The following is a 20380-nucleotide window of genomic DNA, read 5'->3' on the forward strand; positions in this document are numbered from 1 at the left end:
GTACCCCAGATTTATGGTAAGGTGACGTCTTCCAAACCGGCTACAATTCAACAAGCGATCCGGTTAGCTCACAAACTGACGGATCAGGCAGTGACCCAAGGTGCGTTACCACCTAGAGGTTCAACCTCTAAAACCCGTGACAAACTGAGCACTGACAACAGCAACAACAACCCGAGTAATGGAAAGAGGAAATTTGACAACGCCAGGTCCTCATCATCGAACCCCCCACAGCAACAACAGTACCGTAAGCCCGAACTCGCTCGGAACTTCAATAATCAGAGTTCCAACAATAACAACAACGGTGGCGGGCAGGGTTCGAGTGGCTATGCTGGAAAGTACCCGAAATGCAACAATTTCAACTATCACCATGCTGGCTCATGCGACCGTATCAAGTGTCTGAGATGTGGTAAAATGGGTCATCAGGCCAAAGACTGTAGGGGAGACCTAGCGGAAAAGGGTGCTCCTAAACAGCCTACGGCGACTAAAGGGTGTTTCGAGTGTGGTCAAGAGGGTCATTTCAGGAAGGATTGCCCCAAACTAAAGCAGAATGAGAACAATGGAGGCAACAACAGTGGCAGAAGAAGTGGTAAAGGTAGAGCTTTCGTCATCGGGTCGGGCCAGGCCCGCAGCGATCCGAATGTGGTTACCGGTAAGTTTCCTGTGAACAACTGTTTTGCTTCTATTTTGTTTGACACTGGAGCTGATAGGAGTTTTGTATCAAAAGCCTTTAGTAAACTCTTAGACTTAACTCCAACCCCGTTAGATGCTAAGTTTCCTGTTGAATTAGCCGACGGTAAATCTATAGAAACAACTCATGTACTTGCGGGATGTAAGTTAAAACTGTCGGGTCATACTTTTGATATCGACCTCACACCTTTTACACTTGGTAGTTTCGATGTCGTTGTCGGCATGGACTGGTTATCCGAGAACCGAGCGGATATTATATGTCATGACAAGATAGTCCACATCACTACCCCTTCCGGCGAGATCATTTCGATTCAGCTCGAGAAGAGCTGCATGACCACCAGCGTCATCACCCTCATGAAGGCGCAGAAATATTTACGAAAGGGTCATCCGGCGATTTTAGCCCATATTTTCGAGAAACCCGCGGAGGAGAAACAAATCGAAGACATACCGATTGGGCGAGATTTTCCAGAAGTCTTCCCGGAGGATTTTTCTGGACTCCCACCTATTCGACAAGTCGAGTTCCAAATCGAATTGACCCCCGGTGCAGCACCCATAGCACGAGCCCCGTATCGGCTCGCACCGGCGGAGCTTCAGGAGTTGTCCACTCAACTATAAGACTTGTTGGATAAAGGTTTCATCTGACCCAACTCATCACCATGGGGAGCCCCTGTCTTATTTGTTCGAAAGAAAGATGGGACTTTCCGCATGTGCATCGATTACCGGGAGCTGAACAAGGTTACGATCAAGAACCGTTATCCCCTACCCTGAATTGATGATCTGTTCGACCAGCTTCAAGGATCGAGTTACTACTCGAAGATCGATTTGAGATCTGGTTACCATCAATTAAGAGTGCGCGAAGAAGCTATTTCAAAGACGGCCTTCAGAACTCGGTACGGTCACTACGAGTTTTCGGTTATGCCTTTTGGCTTAACCAACGCACCAGCCGTATTTATGGATATCATGAATCGAGTATGCAAGGCGTACCTCGACAAGTTTGTGATTGTTTTTATTAATGATATCCTCGTCTACTCCAAGAACAAGGCCGACCACGAAGAACACCTGAAGTTGATCCTAGAATTGCTGAAGAAGGAACAACTGTACGCTAAACTCTCGAAATGAATTTTGGCTTCGCGAGGTTCACTTCTTACGACAGGTGATCAATGAGAATAGTATCCATGTCGATCCCGGCAAAGTAGAGGCTATCAAAACTTGGGAAGCACCTAAGACTCCGACTGAGGTGCGACAATTCCTAGGACTGGCTGGCTACTACTGGCATTTCATCGAGGGATTTTCAAAGATTGCTCAACCCCTCACCGCATTGACACACAAGGGTACTAAGTACAATTGGGGTGATGTGCAGGAATCTGCTTTCCAACTGTTGAAAACCAAACTCTGTAGCGCCCCAATCCTAGCCCTCCCCGAGGGAACAGAAAACTTTGAAGTGCACTGTGATGCATCCATACAGGGTCTCGGTTGCGTGTTGATGCAACTCGAGAAAGTTATAGCCTATGCCTCTCGACAACTACGGATCCACGAGAAGAACTACACGACCCATGACCTGGAACTCGGAGCTGTAGTGTTTGCTCTTAAGATATGGAGGCATTACTTGTATAGTACCAAGTTTACCATTTATACCGACCACGAGAACCTCCAGCATATCTACGATCAGAACGAGCTGAACATGCGACAGCGTCGTTGGGTCGAGCTACTTAAGGATTATGACTGTGCCATCAAGTACCACCCTGGCAAGGCCAACGTAATGGCCGATGCTCTCAGCAGAAAAGAAACCGATAAACCTAGACGAGTGCGAGCATTACAACTCACGATTCACGCCAACTTACCTGATCAGTTTCGTGATGCTCAACTCAAAGCGTTGAAAGACGATAACCTCCCATCAGAACTCATGCGGGGCATGGATAAGCAGCTTGAAACCAAATCGGACAGGGTCCGATATTTCGAAAACCGGATTTGGGTCCCTCGATATGGAGAGTTGAGAACTCTAGTGATGGACGAAGCACACAAGTCTAGATATTCCATCCACCCTGGCTCAGATAAAATGTACCATGACCTAAAGGCACTTTACTGGTGGCCAAACATGAAAGCCGACATTGCCACCTACGTGAGCAAATGCTTGACTTGTGCGAGAGTCAAAATAGAATATCAGAAACCATCTGGCCTGCTACAGCAACCGGAACTTCCAACGTGGAAATGGGAACACATTTCCATGGATTTCATCACGGGATTACCCAAAACAATAACGGGATGCGATACCATCTGGGTGATCGTTGACCGGTTGACTAAGTCTGCACACTTCTTAACAATCAAGGAATCGGACAAGATGGAAAGACTGACTCGCATCTACATGAAAGAAGTAGTGTCTAGACACGGAGTGCCTGTCTCAATCATATCTGATCGAGATACCCGTTTGACTTCGCACTTTTGGAAGTCACTACAGCATGCACTAGGCACCCGCCTTGATATGAGCACAGCATACCATCCTCAGACGGATGGGCAAAGTGAGCGCACCAGACCTTGGAAGACATGTTGCGTGCATGCGTGTTGGATTTTGGGAAAAGTTGGGAACCTCACTTGATTCTGGTAGAGTTTTCGTATAATAACAGCTACCACGCAAGCATTAAAGCAGCGCCGTTTGAAGCGTTGTAAGGACGGAAGTGTCGATCACCTCTCTGCTGGGCATAGGTGGGTGATAGCCAAATCACTGGTCCAGAATTAGTACTTGAAACTTCTGAAAAGATTGTCCAAATCCGAAACCGTATGGCAGCAGCACGAGATCGCCAAAAGAGTTACGCCGACCAGCGCCGAAAGCCTCTTGAATTTCAAGTGAACGACCAAGTATTACTCAAAGTCTCACCTTGGAAAGGTGTGGTTCGCTTCGGAAAGCGAAACAAACTCAATCCACAATACGTTGGCCCCTACCGGATAACTGAGCGCATTGGTCCGGTAGCATACCGACTGGATCTACCAACGGAACTCAGTGGCGTACACAATGTATTCCATGTATCCAATTTGAAGAAATGCCTTTCCGATGAAACCCAAACAGTCCCTTTTGACGAGTTGCAAGTTGATGAACAACGCTTCATTGAAGAACCAGTCGAAGTTTTGGATTGGGAAACCAAAACACTCAAGCACAGCAAAATTCCAATCGTTAAGGTTTGTTGGAACTCGAGACGTGGACCGGAGTTCACGTGGGAACGCGAGGATCAAATGATGAAGAAGTATCCTCACCTTTTTGAAGGGCTAACCAAGCATCGAAAACCGCGAAAGCCGACAAACCGCCAGAAATAACCAGAGGAATGAATTAAATTTCGGGACGAAATTTCTTTCTACTAGGGGATGATATGACAAAATGAAAATTTTGGCCTTTTTCAGACACCCATCGCAACTTGACTCAAATTTTCGGGACGAAAATTCTTTCAACATGGGAATGATGCGACACTCGTCAATTTCAGGTTAACTCCGCTAATCCGAACTCCGTTAATTCAAACTTAAGATCACACGAACCACAACGCGTATCTCATTACATTTAAACTAGGGTTTAGATGACGCATGGCAATCACTACACAAGTAGTCTTTCGGAATTTCAATGAAACACACACGAGTCGACTCAAACCATTGGTGAACAAGCGATGAATATTATAAACAAGTACTTGATATAATTATGTGTTACGTTTGTATGTATAAATGTGTACTTGTATGCATGTCATTATATTATGGAGGTGATTTATGTTTTATGCTAGAATTATACAAAATAGAAGTTAAGGGTGGTAGTTGTAACTTGTCATTTATTTAATTAATATATAAACAACCTTAACCATAAACCCTAACCCTCTTCTCCCTCTCCCTCTACCACCTGCGACGGCAGCCCCCCTCCCCCTTGGATCGACCTATTACCACACACAACATACACATACAAGTTGTTTACAAGGTTGTTGAAGGATCCAAGGTGATAACTAGGTAAATAAGCTTCATATCTAATTTATTCTATCATTTAATTGTATGATTAAACCTGTAAACATAAACCCTAAGTGTTAAATATGTTGTTTGTTGATGATTTAGGGTTACATGCATGGCTGTTAGTTCATAGGTTAATTGTTTATTGAGTTTTGATGAAAACTGATGCTGGACAGATTATTGAATTCGTGTTTGGACGGCTGTAACTCGATGTTAATATTATGTTTTGATACGATTTTTGATTCTACAGTATACTAGGTCGAGTCTAGTTTCTGAAAAGTCCGAGTTTGTAATATTTGGACGTATGAAAGTCTGTTTTTATTATTTTACAAAACTGTTGTGCAAGGCTGATTTGGGAGACCTTCTGTTAGGCTGTTTTGCGACTAAGATATCTCAAAAACTACAAGAGCAAATGGGTTGGTTCCACTTCTGGAAAAAAATAAATTGAGTTAGGAACCTAACCCAATTGGTCTTGTATTAATTGGATTTGTCATTTAACGGGAATAACAAATAACATTCTGTTGCGCATGATTCTGACTGCTGTGAGTTTACTGTAATGTTTTGACCATTGTGAGAAATCTATGTGGAATAAAATTACAATAAAAATAGTTTCTGGAAACCTAACTCATGTGTGCTTTTTTGAAAATTTTTGGTGAATTAATTGATATGTTATGATCTGTTGAATAGAGTAATCTTTCAAGTAGAAATCTGTCCTGATAGAACTAGCTGCTGAACTATATGAAAATACATGAAACGTGCTTGTTGCTAGATAATTGCCATGTTTTTGACTAAACTGCCCTTGTGGGGAATGATTGCTAGTAATGTACAATATTAATACTTGACACGTAAGTAGTTGTTCACACATGTAACGTATCACCAATGTGTTTGTTGAGTCACACACAATTCACAAACGAAACACGAAACGTATCTTATGCATAGGTATTATGTGCCGAGTCTAGAGACTCGATAATAGTTCCAACACTTAGAAAATCTCATTCTTGTTTTAGAACGCTAGTGAGGATTTTCTGTGACGCGCATCTCTTGGTTGACTTGTTTTTGAATTCTTCGCAAACAGTGAGTTTCACGTTCCCCTTTTACTCTTTTAAACGCTTTTACTTGGGGGAGAATGCATACTCCAAAACGCTTTAGATTTTGTTATTTAGTTATATATCACTTATAAAGGCTAAGTGGCAAACGAAACAACAAAAGTCCTTCATAACATCGAACCGTTTAGTATTGGATAATAGCGAGTCACTGTTGAGTAGTACTACTGGGTTTGACAAACCCCACCCAACGCTAAACTCGACTGGAGGTCGAGCGGGTGTAATCTTGGCTAACACATTTTCCATGGTCTGGATAGACATGGTGGCAAGGCAATTGATAAACAGTCAGCTTCGGTGTCGAACACTTAGTAATACTTGTTTTATAGGCTAGCTACCTATAGATATATAATTGATTTAACATTATCTGGTAACGCAAACGCAAAACGCAAACGCAAACGCAAACGCAAACGCTTTATTTATATAAACTTGTGAACTCACCAACCCCGTTTTGACACTTTTAGTATGTTATTCTTAGGTAGCCGAGGCGGGCGCGCGGTATAGGAACATGCATTACACTGAAATCTATCGTTTTTGCAAACTAGTTTTTAAACTGTTATTAATTCGGTTTTAAGTCGTCCTGCATGACGCAACACTTGGTTTATGATTTTACGCTTCCGCACTTATTTACACTTAAATGTTTCGTGGTTTGAAAACTTTACTTATAATGTTTGATTATAACTAATGATTCCGATCCTGTTAGTTCACACCCTCTGACGGTAAAACTCCGTTAGTGGATTTTGAGGGTGTGACAGCAGAGTACTCTGTTGGGTAGTCGAGTTGATCCCCAGACAAAAGTACCTCTCTGATAATGGCTTCAGTAACAACGACCGACTTCTTCTGTATTTTGGAGTCAATTGAAATAACTCGATCTGGCCCTTGTGAATTAATATTTGCATTATTCAAAAATTCGGTAACCATCTTCTTGCAAATGACAGGGTTCTCCCGAAGAGCGTGAGAGATCCTGCAGGTGTTGAGTCCGACTATCATCAACTTGAATTCCTTGTGAGCCATTGGTGGATCATACAAGTGGCCAGCTATATTATGAGTATCAACATACTTTAACGAGTTGTGATCAGCCATATCTGCAACAACTCTCAAATATTCAACCAAAAACCCTTAATTCAACCCAAATATCCACCGGAATTCCTAAATCAACAAGAATCCAATTTTGATTCACCAAGTTATCGAACAAATCAGGTTACAGTAGCCTTAGTCAATCCACTTTCAGTACAATAATCCCAAATCATCCTTGTTCAGTACCTGTTAAGAAATGAAATATACTTTGAAGATGATTAGAAGAGATGATAGGAGTTTTCGGCTTAGATGCTTGATAGAGAGAAGATCTTTAGTAAATTGAAAAAGTGATACTGAAAATTTGTTAAATTTCATTAAAATGTTTAACCTGGGCCGAGAACTAAAAGAGAGCTTGGGCTCATGAAAGGCCCAAGTTGAAAACCAGATTATGAAAGAATAGAAAGGCCCAAGTTTTCAACCAGATTATTAAAGAGTTGAGAGACCCAACAAAAATTAAGAAACCCAACTGTGAAAAGCCCAAGTTGAAAAACCAGATTATTAAAGAACGTTTTGAGGAGAGTAATTTCGAGGAAACCTTAGAATTATGCAAGACAGAACAAAATTTAAAAAAAATAAAACTAAAACAAGAAAAATAAATCTACACAAAAATAAGACAACTCCCTCTTTTTAAAGTCGTGATCAAATTTCAGTCCTTTGTAAAACTGCCGCCCTTTTTATGAAAAGAACCGAACATGGAATCATATCGTTTAAGAGGCTGTCACAAGGATTCATGTTCAACGTTATTATGACATTAAGAGACAGGTTGATAGCGTGTATCCCATACTTAGCATGATTCTTCATCGCATCAGTGATATGATTAAGGTTCAGTTAGGCATAAAGCTTGGATGGACATCACTCATGGACCTGTGATGCCTCCTATCTCTTCTCAAAGCGTATTTGGCTTTCCCTAGATCACCCCAATTTGACTCAACCCCCTAGTGGTTGATCAAAAAAAATTTATACAAAGCAGGCTTTGATTTTACGGTTGAACGTTGGACTTAGTGCCAGTAAACTGACAAGCCTTTCATTCGAGACATGACAGGACTTACTTGTGTGCCCCCATCTCTGTAGTTCAAGTTTGACCCTTTAAGCCTTGATTGTGAAACAACTTTAATAGATATAAATAAACGCAATCACAATTTTTTTTTTGCTTAAACAGTAATAATAATAATAATAATAATAGCTTGACGAAACAATATTTTTGGTGATCAAGACACTAACAGGCCCGTTTATGATTGGGTAATTGCTTTTCAAAATGACTCTCCACATTAAGTTTAGCAAATTTAGTTTATATCACTTTAACTTTTACGCATCATGGAAAGCTACCATACACATCAATGATTGTTCTAGAGCCCTTTAAGCTCAATAACTTCACCCGTTAGGCACACAGAAACGATTTATCTATCATTTTCCAAAGGTTGGATCAATTTTCATTTGAAAATATTTTAAAGCTTCTAAAAAGCTGTTAACTGATTAGTAATATCACTTCCCAGGGAGTTAAGAAAAACACACGTGTTAAGAATTCAGTCACCCCAGTCACTTTAAGCCTTCAGGTAAATGGCTATCCATTGTAACCACAAGTGGTTAACCGGACCAAACATGCATGAAAACACATGTCCTTCCAGCTCAGAGTTACCGACATAATTTTAAGTGAAAGAATACGAAACACAAAACATATCATAATCGCCCCGGGTGTTTTCAGTCGTTAGGTAAATGGCTATCCTGTGAAACTACAAGTAGAACACTGGACCAACCATATCCAAGTATATGTCCTTCAAACTTGAGCAACCGACATAATTTTAAGCAAAAATGAATCTTGAAAAGCTCAAATTTTTTTATTTTTTTTGTTTTTTTTTTAAATTAAAAACAACGCACACACACTGTTTTTGACATTTTGATTTTACAATGCACACACACTATTTTTGTCTTTTTGATTTTTCTCCCCCTAAATTTGTGCAAAAATAAACAAAAATGTAAAAATTTATCCCCAAAAAGACTCAATCCTCGAAACGAAGCATTTTAAGAAAACTCACAAGCACATTAAATTTTTCTGTTCCGACCGGTTTTGTAAATAAGTCCGCCACGTTGTTGTCGGTGTGGACTTATTCAAGATGAATCAATTTCCGATCGAAACAGTCACGTATAAAATGAATCTTAATATCGATGTGCTTGGTTTTAGAATGTTGGTCAGGGTTTTTCACAATAGCAATAGCCGCATCATTATCACAGAAAATAGGAGTGTCAAGAAATTCCAAACTGTAATCCAGAAACTGGTTTTGCATCCAGATAACCTGAGAACATCAAGCGGATGTGGCAACAAACTCTGCTTTGGCTGTCGAGGTAGACACTGTTTGTTTTTTCTTACACTGCCATGAGATTAGTCGATCTCCGAGAAACTAGCAACCAGCTGACGTGGATTTCCTGTCAATGTCATCTCTACCATAATTGCTATCAGCAAAAGCATAAAGATCAAATTCTGATTGTTTGGGATACCAAAGACCTAACTTCGGTTGTCCCTTCAGATATCTAAAAATACGTTTAACAGCAATTAAATGATAGAGTTTAGGATTAGCCTGGAAGCGAGCACATTGGCAGACTGCAAACATTATGTCAGGATGGCTAGCTGTGAGATACATCAGAGACCCGATCATCGATCGATAGTATGTTTGATCTACGGGACTCCCTTCAGGATCAGATGACAATAGCGGTTTTCTGCCATTGGAGTGTTAGCACTCTTGGAGTCTTGAAGCTCAAACTTAGCCAGCATATCTTCAACATACTTTCCTTGATGCAACAAAATTCCTGTCGGACTTTGGCGAACCTGTAAACCAAAAAATTTTGTCATTTCATAACACCCACCCTCAAATTCTTTGCACAAATCAGTACTGGTGGAACCAAAGATGATGTCATCAACATAGATCTGAACCAGAATCAAATCTTTTTCGACAGTTTTCTGGAACAAAGTTTGATCAATCGTTCCACGCTTATAACCATGATCAAGAAGATGTGCGGTCAGCGTAGCATACCACGCCCGAGGAGCCTGATGTAGCCCATACAGAGCCTTGTCTAGTTTGTAAACATGATTTGGTTTCTTGGAATCAACGAAACCCGGTGGCTAATCAACATAAATCTCCTCTTTAACCTCACCATACAACAATGATGTTTTAACATCCCTCTGATATACTGTGAACCCCATATACGATGCATATGCCAGAAAAATTCTAATTGCCTCAAGTCTAGCTACTGGAGCATAGACTTCTGTGTAATCTAACCTTTCAACCTGGCGAAACCCGCGAACTACCAGTCATGCGTTATTACGAACAATAACCCCGGTGTCATCTTGCTTGTTCCTAAAAACCCATCTTGTATCAAGAGCTTTCTTTCCTTCCGACAGTTTAACCAATCTCCATACCTTCAACTTATCAAACTGATTCAGTTCTTCATGCATAGCATCAACCCAACTAGGTTCTTGAAGGGCCATCTCAACATTCTTTGGCTCGATTTGAGATATGAAACAGGAAAACATACAACTGTTTATGTGTCTGGTCTGACTTCTGGTGGACACACCTGCTTCAATGGGACCTATGATGTTTACAATCGGATGATTCTTTTGGATTCTTGATGGAATTAAGTGATCAGAAACATCACTGTTAGGTTGAAGATTTGTTATGTTCTCCCCGGAATCAGTAAGGGGATTTTTCCAGCCAGATGTTGATGTACTGTGAGAGTACGAGGTGCCGGCAACATATTCATCTGGAATGGCGTCGGGAAACAGTGTGCTCCCGAATATCTGATGAATGGAACTCTCCCCACCAACATTTGCAGTATTCTCAGACGAGATTCGTGAACAATCGGTCTCTGAAGATTGTTTGGGCTGATTATCGGTTGTGGTCAAAGCACTGGTCAGCTCAGTAACATCATCATCCAGTAACGGAGAAATATGAGACAGTGACTGAGAACTGTCTTGTGTAACTTCCACTGTGGGACCACTTTGAGAGTCTGTGTTGATGACTGGAAATACATTGAAGGGCTTGAAGAATTCATTGTAGTTGAATAACTAACCGGGACCAACACGCGCGTCAGTCTCATTTTCTTCTAACCAACGCACTTCATAAGACTCTAGAATCTGCTTGGTTGACTTGTTGTAGACCCTATATGCTGTATTTACCGCATATCCAACGAAGTAACACTCATCTGCCGCGGCCCCAAACTTTAGAGTGGTTTCTAGATTTAGTAATGTGCACGGACACGCGAAATCTCTGAAATGAGAGACAGTGGGTTTATGACCATAAACAATCTCATACGGAATCTTCATTTTGGACTTGTTGATAATCACTCGATTCTGAACATAACAGGCCGTATTAATAGCTTCTGCCCAGAAAAACAGTGGCAGTTTGGAGTCACATAACATCGTTCTTGCTGCCTCGATTAGAGTCCCGCTTCTTTTTTCAGCGACACCATTTTGTTGCGGTGTCCGTGGAGCGCTGCACTGATGAAGCACCCCCTTTTGTGAGTAAAAATGATTCAGAACTGCATTCTTGAATTCTTTTCCATTATCACACCGAATTCCTTTCAGCTTTAGGTTCAGTTGATTCTCCATTAACACCACAAACTTCTTGATCAGATCTGCAGTTTCACTCTTATTTGACAAGAAATATACCCATGTAAAACGTGAGTAGTCAGCAGTAATAACGAGACAGTAAGAGCTACGAGACAAACTTAAGACATGAACCGGCCCAAAAAGGTCCATATGAAGTAATTGAAAAACTGATGAGATGGTATTAATTAACTTAGGCTTATGAGATTTTCGATGATGTTTACCCAAAGCACAAGCAACACATTTTTCAACAGTCACAAAATACTTGATTGGTAAGCCACGCACTAAATTGTTTTTAGCAAGACGATTTAGATTTTTTGTATTAGCATGACCAAGCCGAAGATGCCAAAGCATCGCATTATGTTCTGACACTTTTGAAAACAAGCATGTTATTTCGTCAGGAACATTTTTGTTCATGTCGATCACATAAGCATTATCTTTTCGTTGTGATCGAACAATAATCCATTCTTCTGGTATGATTATGCCAGGTTTCAGAATTAAGCACTCCTTTTTAGTAAAATGAGTTGAAAAATTTTGTCACAAATTTGTGACACGCTCAAAAGACTATGCTTCAATTCTGGAACAAAATTAACATTTTCAAACTTAAAACACTTTTACTTACAGTACCCTTTTGAGTGATCTTTCCTTTCTCTCTTCCCGCAAAGGACGCATACCCACCATTAAATGTTTGAATGTTGTGTAGCTGGGTAATATCTCCTGTCATGTGCCTGGAACAGCCACTATCAACATACCAAGGTCTGATGATATTCCTCCATAGCTGTCCCTGCACGACACGCGGGATTAGTTTATTTTTGGTACCCAGTCCATACTTACACTGGGTGACCCTGATTTGTCTACAGTTGTCACGGATTGCCATGACATATCCTTTTGATCATCAAAAATAGATTTTGTAGACTCTTTTGCCGGAGATTTAGGCAACCATCTATGTCTGTGAGACTTGGAGTTATATGTACGAATGGTTGTCGTAACCTCCGGTGATTTGGACGTGGGAGGAGACGAATCTGCCCGTTTCTCCTTATTGGACTTAGCCTTAGTATTTATATTTGAGTTAGAATTTGAAACATCTTTTCTGACTATTCTTTTGTATCTGTTCGATTTGGCCTGCCAGATTTATTTCTATTCCAATCATCGTCAAAGGAACTAGCTGGACAATGCCTGAATTCTTGTATGTACTTATTACGAGGCACATAATGCATATTCCTTTGATAAAATCCGTAGTAGGGAATGTACGGACGATGTGGACAGTTTCTGGCAATATGACCAGGAGTGCCACAGTTAAAACAAGTCTGACGTTTTATGAAAAATTCTTTTTGGGCAACTCCTTGTCTGGACTGGTTGTGTGGACCAGTTTGCTTAGATTTGCGAGAATTCATGTCACCCCTTTTTAACTTATCACCTTGTTTGTCATTACAGCATCCCTCCTTGACAAACTTAGGTGCAACATACTTTTCTGATGTTTTTGAATTTTTAGAAATCTTGTTTTTATTAGAAACCACATTATTAGAGTTTAAAGTTTCAACCAAATCAACCACAAAAGTATCCTTGCTCTTTAAAACAGAGCCCACACAAATAGTCGGAATAACAGAATTCAAAACAGGAAGTTCTAAAGAAACATTAGAAATAAAATTATTATCAAAATCAAAGCTAGGGTCGTCATCCTCATCAGTCCACTCCTTCACAATTACTTTTTCTGCACATGAAGTAGACACATTAGAATCGTTCATACTTGAAGTAGATGAACCGGCATTTGCAGAGCCGGTCCCCTCACCCTTATCTTGTTTACCATACTTCAAGTCCTTTATCTTTTCTTCATGTTCTTTGGTGACAGGAGTAGGAACATAATTATGGTTGTATGGTGGGGGAACTTGACTGCATCCTATCACCTGACCTTCATTTTCTTTCCACCGTAGTTGATTTTCAATCATTGAGTTGACAATTTTACTGGAGCCATCGAATTTTTTAAAATCAAATTCTGCCTTTTTAAACTTGCTAGTAAGATTTAAAATTTCAGATTTGGCGGTTTCAAATTTAGCAGTCAACTCAGCGATTTCTTGTTTAGCATCAAGATGATGACAGCTCTTTATACTAAAATCAGACTTAAGTTTTTTAATGTCTTTGTTAAGCGACTCTATCTTGTCTAGAAAACCCTTTTCATTTTCTTAAGTTTAAAATTCTCTGATTTTATTCTTTCCATATCTCTGCTTAGACTGTCATTATAAAGTTTATACATTTCTATTTTCTCACCACAATTTAAAGAGCATGGTTGAAAACGTACCTCAGATGAATCCGGAGAAGTGAACGCCATGTAAGCAAACTGGAGCTCCTTGACCTTCTCCTCAGCAGTGTTTTCCTATTTAAAGTCTTCAATTGTTGCGGAATTTGCAGTTTGATTTCCAATGTTAAGCGCAACCATCTGATCTTCCCACGAGAACGTTTGAGCAACCATACCGCTTTCACCATTTCCCAAACTACCTCCAACATCACCCCGAACATTCCCAACTGGAACCAATGCCCTCTCCGTATTTCCATCCTTAGCTGGTTTAGTGCATTCAAGAGCAAAATAACCCGGCTCGTGACAGTTGTAACACATGAGAGTCTCTTTGTTAAACCCCACCTTTTGATTATTAGGCATGTTCCAATTATTTCTACCCGTCCTCTTAGTAAACTTCTTGGCACGAAAAACTGCCATGGCAATTTGCCACGAGATGTCCATTTGTTCAACATCGTCGGGATGAATCTAGTCTAGTTCAGCAGTAACCACCGGTTGAACCAAGTCTCCGGCCAGAAAGGCATGATAACAATTCATGAATCCCGCCATTAGAGAAATATTCTCTTGAGTTTCTTTGGGTATGGTGGTAATCTGGCTGGGGTTTAGACTGGGAGTGGTTTTACCAAAATCATTTGTAGACTGACCAGATTTGGTGAAAAATACTGGAGCTGGGTTAGGTGAATTTGACGACGATGATTGACCGAGGGTGGATGAAAACATCTGGAAGTATCCCTGTGGTGGTTGTTGAGTGGGTTTGAACAGTGAGAAGCTATCTTGAGACATAAGAGCACTATTAGAAGCAACATTATATTCAGTAGCTCTATAGGAACTAGCATGATTTATTGCCCGTTGTTTATCATCCATATCATAGGCTTTAATAGTGACAACCATTTCAGTCATGCTCATTCTGTTAAGATCTTTGGTCTTTTTGATAACTGCAACGTTCATGTCCCAATTTTTTGGCAAAGAATTCACTAGCTTATTGTTAATTTCTGAGGTTTGCAGAAATATCCCAGCAGTTCTCATTTCAGTTACAAAGGATATAAACCTTTGAAGTTGGGATTCCAGTGTCTCTCCCAGAACATGATTAAACATATTAAACTTTTTTTTTGCAGCAGATCTAGGCGACTTCTCTTCATATCCTCATTTCCCTCATAAAATTCTATCAGTGCAGCCCACAACTCCTTAGCTGATTGGAGTTCTCTAAACTAAAGGGCAATCTCGGGTGAGAGTGCCATAGTTAGAGTTGAAAGAGCTTTCTCATCTTCTTCAACTTTTTCAAAGTCATCATCATCGTATAGAGCAACAGGTTTCACAAGAACCTCGGTTGAACCATCCCTTTGATAGGTGATCCTTCGAGGTCCCCTAACAATGCTTTTCCAAATTTTTGAATCTTTCATCTTGGCATAGTGTTCGAAACGGAATTTCCATTCACTGAACCCCTCATGGGACAATAAACTGGGTATACGAGTAGCAGTGCCCATTATGGAATCAAGTTCTTGGTGAAGTTACGAGCTGATGGAGCTGCTGCCATTAGTTAACTGGCCATTTTTAAATCAAGTCCAAATAAAATTAAGTTCAACTTAAGTCCAAATAAAGATTAGGGTCCACCAAAAAGACAGTCCAGTTTAATGGTCCGAATCCAAGTCAAACAGGCCCAACACAGCAGACTGGGCCGAGAACGTTGACCAAAAACACAAACGTTGACCAGTTGCAGACCGAGAAGTAGAGTATTAACCAATATTTTGACCAAGAACTCAGGTATTGACCAAGATTGACCGAGAACTCAGTTTGTTGACCAACTCTTTGACCGAGAACACGAATTGGCCGAGAACTAGAATATTAACCAATCTTTTGACCAAGAACACGAACATGCCGAGAACTATGATGAGCCGAGAACTACGAGAAGCCGAGAACTACTGATTAATAGAACTACAGAGGCCGAAAAACAAAAAAACTTCAACTGAATTGTAACAACTTTCCAAATAAATTGGGATTTGATTTAATTTCCAAGTCAAATCCAATCTTTATCCAAAAATAGTCCAATCTTCTTCTCCGAACACTGCCTCGCCGGAAAAATCACCAACACCACCAAACCTTGATATCTTGAATCTGTTGATATCACAATAACGAACCTAAATAGGTCTAAGGCTCTGATACCAATTGTAAGTCCCGAATCTGGATCACTACAATATGATATCAACCAAACGAGTATTGGTGCTGAATACCAACACTCGGTGATTCAAGAACATGAATAATTACAAGTAAATAACACACGATTGCTTCAAAACACACGTATATTATCAATACGTAGGGTGCTTAAGCACTTACAAAACTGTGATCACCAAACTAGGAATGAACAACCTCTAGCCCTATACATCACATGCCTATATATAGGGATAACAACAAACTAGGCCGGCCCAAACAACCAAAAGCCCACCGAGAACACATAAGTGTTCTTGGCTCACATACAAGCCCAAAACCCCAAGCCCAACAAGTAGAACTAAATACAAACTAAGCTCAAACCACAAAACTAGGCCCAACAAGAATAACCCCAATTGGTGTCCATTGGGCGGACCACCCGGCTTCCAAAACTCTTACAATCAAGGACAAGGTCAGTATAATAATAATAATAATAATAATAATAATAATAATAATAATAATAATAATAATAACAATGGTACTAATGTTCAAAATAATGTGCAGGATTCTAATGGGGGAATGGGACATCTAGAAGATATGATGAAGCAAATCTTGGAGAGGGATCATGTTAATGCACGGTTTTGGTGTCCGTAGCGATCGAATAAGTTATAGGCAGTTTATTCTTTGTATTTAACATATATTGTACATAGCCTATAAATAGGGAGCTCATGCTCATAATTTAGTAGAGAACTTGTACATAGTTTAAGTTATTCTCTCCATAACTTATCTCCACCATAATGTATTTACTCCATATTTATCAATAAAGTATTATATTTAAAGTATCGATTTCGTGTTGATGTATCGTATTAGCGGCTAGATCTTGGTCTCTATGACATTCTATCAGATCAAATTACACAGAAAAAGTTTGCCGAACACGATTTGCTACTCAAAAATCAACAATCATCTTTGCTTGACCTTCAAAGGTCTGTTGGGGATATTGCTCGTCATCTTGATGAAAGGCCTCAAGGAGAGTTTTCGAGTTCTACTCAGCCAAATCCGGCCGCTCAATTGAAAGCAATTACTACTCGTAGCGGAAGGGTTTTGGGTCCCGAAGTAGTTAAAGAAAGGGTTGGAATTGAAGAAGAGGAAGCGGTTGATGAAGAGATTGATATGGAGGCTCCGGGTAAGTCACAAGTTAAAACACCAATTATGGAGCCACAAGTTGAGAAAAAGCCGGTTGAATTCCGGCCACCACCCGAAATTAATATTGCCCATGTTCCTTATCCCGCTCGTCTCAAGAATCAAAAGTACACGAGGTAATACGGGCACTTTATGGATATGTTCCGATAGTTAAAGATTAATCTTCCGTTTGTTGAAGCTCTCCAACACATGCCAAAGTATGCGAAATTCTTGAAAGACTTGCTCAAGAGAAAAGACCGTTTGGGAGAGGTTACGTCTATTCCACTTAGTGGGGATTGTTCGGCGGTTGTGTTGAATCGGGTCCCGGAAAATTTATCGGATCCGGGTGTGTTTACAATCCCGTGTACGTTCAGAAGTGATATGATAAGTCAAGCGTTGGCAGATTTGGGTGCGAGTATTAACCTTATGTCATATTCGTTGTTTCAGAAGTTGGAGTTGGGTGAGCTTACACCGACTTGTATGTCGTTGTCATTGGCGGATCGTTCGGTTAAGTATCCGCGAGGTATTATTGAGAATTTTCTGGTTAAAGTTGACAAGTTTGTATTTCCGGTTGATTTTGTAGTACTTGACATGGAAGCCGGCAAGAAAGTTCCCATTATTCTTGGTCGGCCATTTTTGAGAACGGCTAAGGCTCTTATTGATGTGTATGAGGGGCGGATCACACTTCGGGTTGGTGATGAGAATGTTACTTATGATATTGCAAAGTCGATGAAGCACCCGGGTGATAATGATGATTTTAGTGGTCCATGCCATTCGGTATGTTTTCTTAATTCTTTTATTCCGGGTTTGGATAAGTGTCTTGATTATATTTGTGGAACCGATTTGGTTGGGATAGATGTGGATGACGAGTTGACGGAAATTATGGAGGATAGCGAGGAAGAAGTGGTAAATGACGCTTTTTGCTTGGCGGAGATTATGGAGGTTAGTGAGATTATTTGCGAAAAAGAGGTGGAAAACCCCGCTCCGTTGGAATTAAAGGTTCTTCCGTCACATTTAGAGTATGCGTATCTTGAAGAGGGCTCAGATTTGCCCGTAATTGTTTCTTCTAAGTTGAGTGAGGAAGAGAAGGCAAAGTCAATAGAGGTTTAGAAGATGAATAAAGGGGCGATTGCATGGAGACTTTCGGATATTCAAGGTATTAGCCCCGCTTATTGTACCCACCGGATTTTGATGGAAGATGAGTATAAACCGGTGGTTCAGCCCCAAAGCCGTTTGAATCCAAATATGCAAGAAGTTGTCAAGAAAGAGGTGCTTAAGTTGTTGGATGCCGGAGTGATTTATGTGATTTCGGATTCTCCATGGGTAAGTCAGACTCAAGTTGTTCCAAAGAAAGGGGGATGACAGTTGTCATGAACGAAAAGAATGAACTTATCCCTTCGCGTACGATTACCGGTTGGAGGGTCTGTATTGATTATCGGAGGTTAAATGACGCTACTCGAAAAGACCACGTCCCATTGCCGTTTATTGATCAAATGTTGGAGCGTCTCGCAGGTCAGCAATTTTATTGATGGTTTTTCAGGTTATTTTCATATTCCAATCGCACCGAAAGACCAAGAGAAGACAACTTTTACGTGTCCTTATTGTACATATGCGTATCGTCGCATGCCGTTTGGGTTGTGTAATGCTCCGGCTACCTTTCAGCGTTGTATGGTGGAAATTTTTCAAGATATGATAGAGACGTCCATGGAGGTTTTTATGGACGATTTTTCGGTGTACGGTAATTCTTTCGATCATTGTTTGAGTAATCTTGAGAGGATGTTGAAAAGGTGTATCGAGACGAAGTTGATGTTGAATTGGGAAAAGTGTCATTTTATGGTGACGGAAGGGATAGTCTTGGGTCAAAAAATTTCAAGAGATGGTATAGAGGTGGATCGGGTGAAGATTGACACGATTAGTAGGCTCCCTCCACCAACAAATGTCAAATCTAAAAGAAGTTTTCTTGGTCACGCGGGTTTCTACAGGCGGTTTATTAAAGACTTTACAAAGATCACCCGCCCGATGACCCTATTATTAGAGAAAGATGTCCCTTTTGTTTTCGATGAAGAGTGTTTGAAGGCGTTCAAGTTTTTGAAAGATCAACTCGTAAGTGCTCCTATTCTCGTGTCACCGGATTGGAATTTACCTTTTAAGCTCATATGTGATGCGAGCGACTATGCGGTTGGAGCGGTTTTGGGGCAAAGGCGTGAGAAACATTTTCACCCTATTTATTATGCAGGCAAGACTTTGAATAATGCCCAAGAAAACTACACCACCAACGAAAGAAACTTTTAGCCGTTGTGTTTGCCTTTGACAAGTTCCAGTCTTATCTCGTACTTTCCAAGACCACCGGTTTTACCGATCATGCAGCTTTGCGTTTTCTTTTTCACAAGAAAGATCGGCCCATACTCAAGCCTCAATTCTTGGTATGAAAAATGGAAATATTATAATGTTTGTAAAGTTTAAAAAATTTGAATACGTTATCATATGATGCTTGGTTAGGTTTAACGTTAGAGTATGCCGTGTAGCCTGTGATATAAATCTCAAACTGCTAGTTTTAGCGTTTTACACGTTATTGGTGTATAGTTTTATAACCTTAAATCTTGTATTTATGGGATGCCCCAGGTCCGGAGACCATGGGTCTGTATGCAGTCTATTCATCTGGATATTCACAATTCCAAATGGGGTTGTGAATATTTAAAATAAAGCTAAAAAAGAGCAAACCCGCAGTTTTCTGCCACATAAGTCTTTAAACTTGATCACAAAAAGTACAAAAGTACAAATGCATTACAGACTTGATCATCCACGCTGTTAGCCGTGTGGGATCCCCTTGATCGCGTCTCATTACCATTAAGAAACCGACCACAAGGGACACGAAACATGAAAGCCCTACAGATGAAATTTTGCATACTCACCTATGGTAATGGTTCGGTGTATTGGTTGATAACGGGGGTATGTCATGTTGTGGGGAACACTAGCTATAAATTAATTGTACCTTAATAATATCTAATGGCTACTTGGTAGACTTTGATGCTTAAGCTTAGGTGGATAAACAATACCCTTGATCGTCTTAACTATTCATAAAAAAATAGAGCAACAAAAGTTTTAAATATGCTAAGTTTGAGGTTCAAGTCAAGTTGGGGTGGTCTGGTTCGGTAAAAGCTGAAAATAAGCTGGTCTTATTGTGTAAACCATTGAGTAATATAATTGTCGGATCATATTTGTCCAGGTAAAGATTAAGGCATGGGTTTAAGTGGACAACAATATCGGTGATCGCGGTTTTTGTGTTTTTCTGAGCTTTAAAAATTAACCTATATGTTTGTAAGACTAATTTTCAGA

General features: G+C 40.3%; 1 protein-coding gene across 1 annotated transcript; it reads left to right on the forward strand.

Moving 5' to 3' along the window:
* The first annotated feature begins 17224 nt into the window (after positions 1–17224).
* On the forward strand, positions 17225–18918 carry LOC143634532 (uncharacterized). The gene is made up of 2 exons (XM_077102580.1): positions 17225–18469; positions 18509–18918. Exon 1 carries the CDS (start codon positions 17255–17257, stop codon positions 18152–18154), a length of 900 nt encoding a protein of 299 aa, XP_076958695.1. The 5' UTR covers positions 17225–17254; the 3' UTR covers positions 18155–18469; positions 18509–18918.
* Positions 18919–20380: the final 1462 nt, after the last annotated feature.

This window comes from Bidens hawaiensis, unplaced genomic scaffold (genome assembly GCF_021521415.1).
Source record: "Bidens hawaiensis isolate Kalapana, Puna unplaced genomic scaffold, B.hawaiensis_p1.1 tig00007117_1, whole genome shotgun sequence".
NCBI lineage: Eukaryota > Viridiplantae > Streptophyta > Magnoliopsida > Asterales > Asteraceae > Bidens > Bidens hawaiensis.

What these genes read in the sequence shown, in the direction of transcription:
- LOC143634532 (XM_077102580.1), top strand. Translation starts at nt 17,255, where the DNA reads ATGCCAAAGTATGCGAAATTCTTGAAAGACTTGCTCAAGAGAAAAGAC.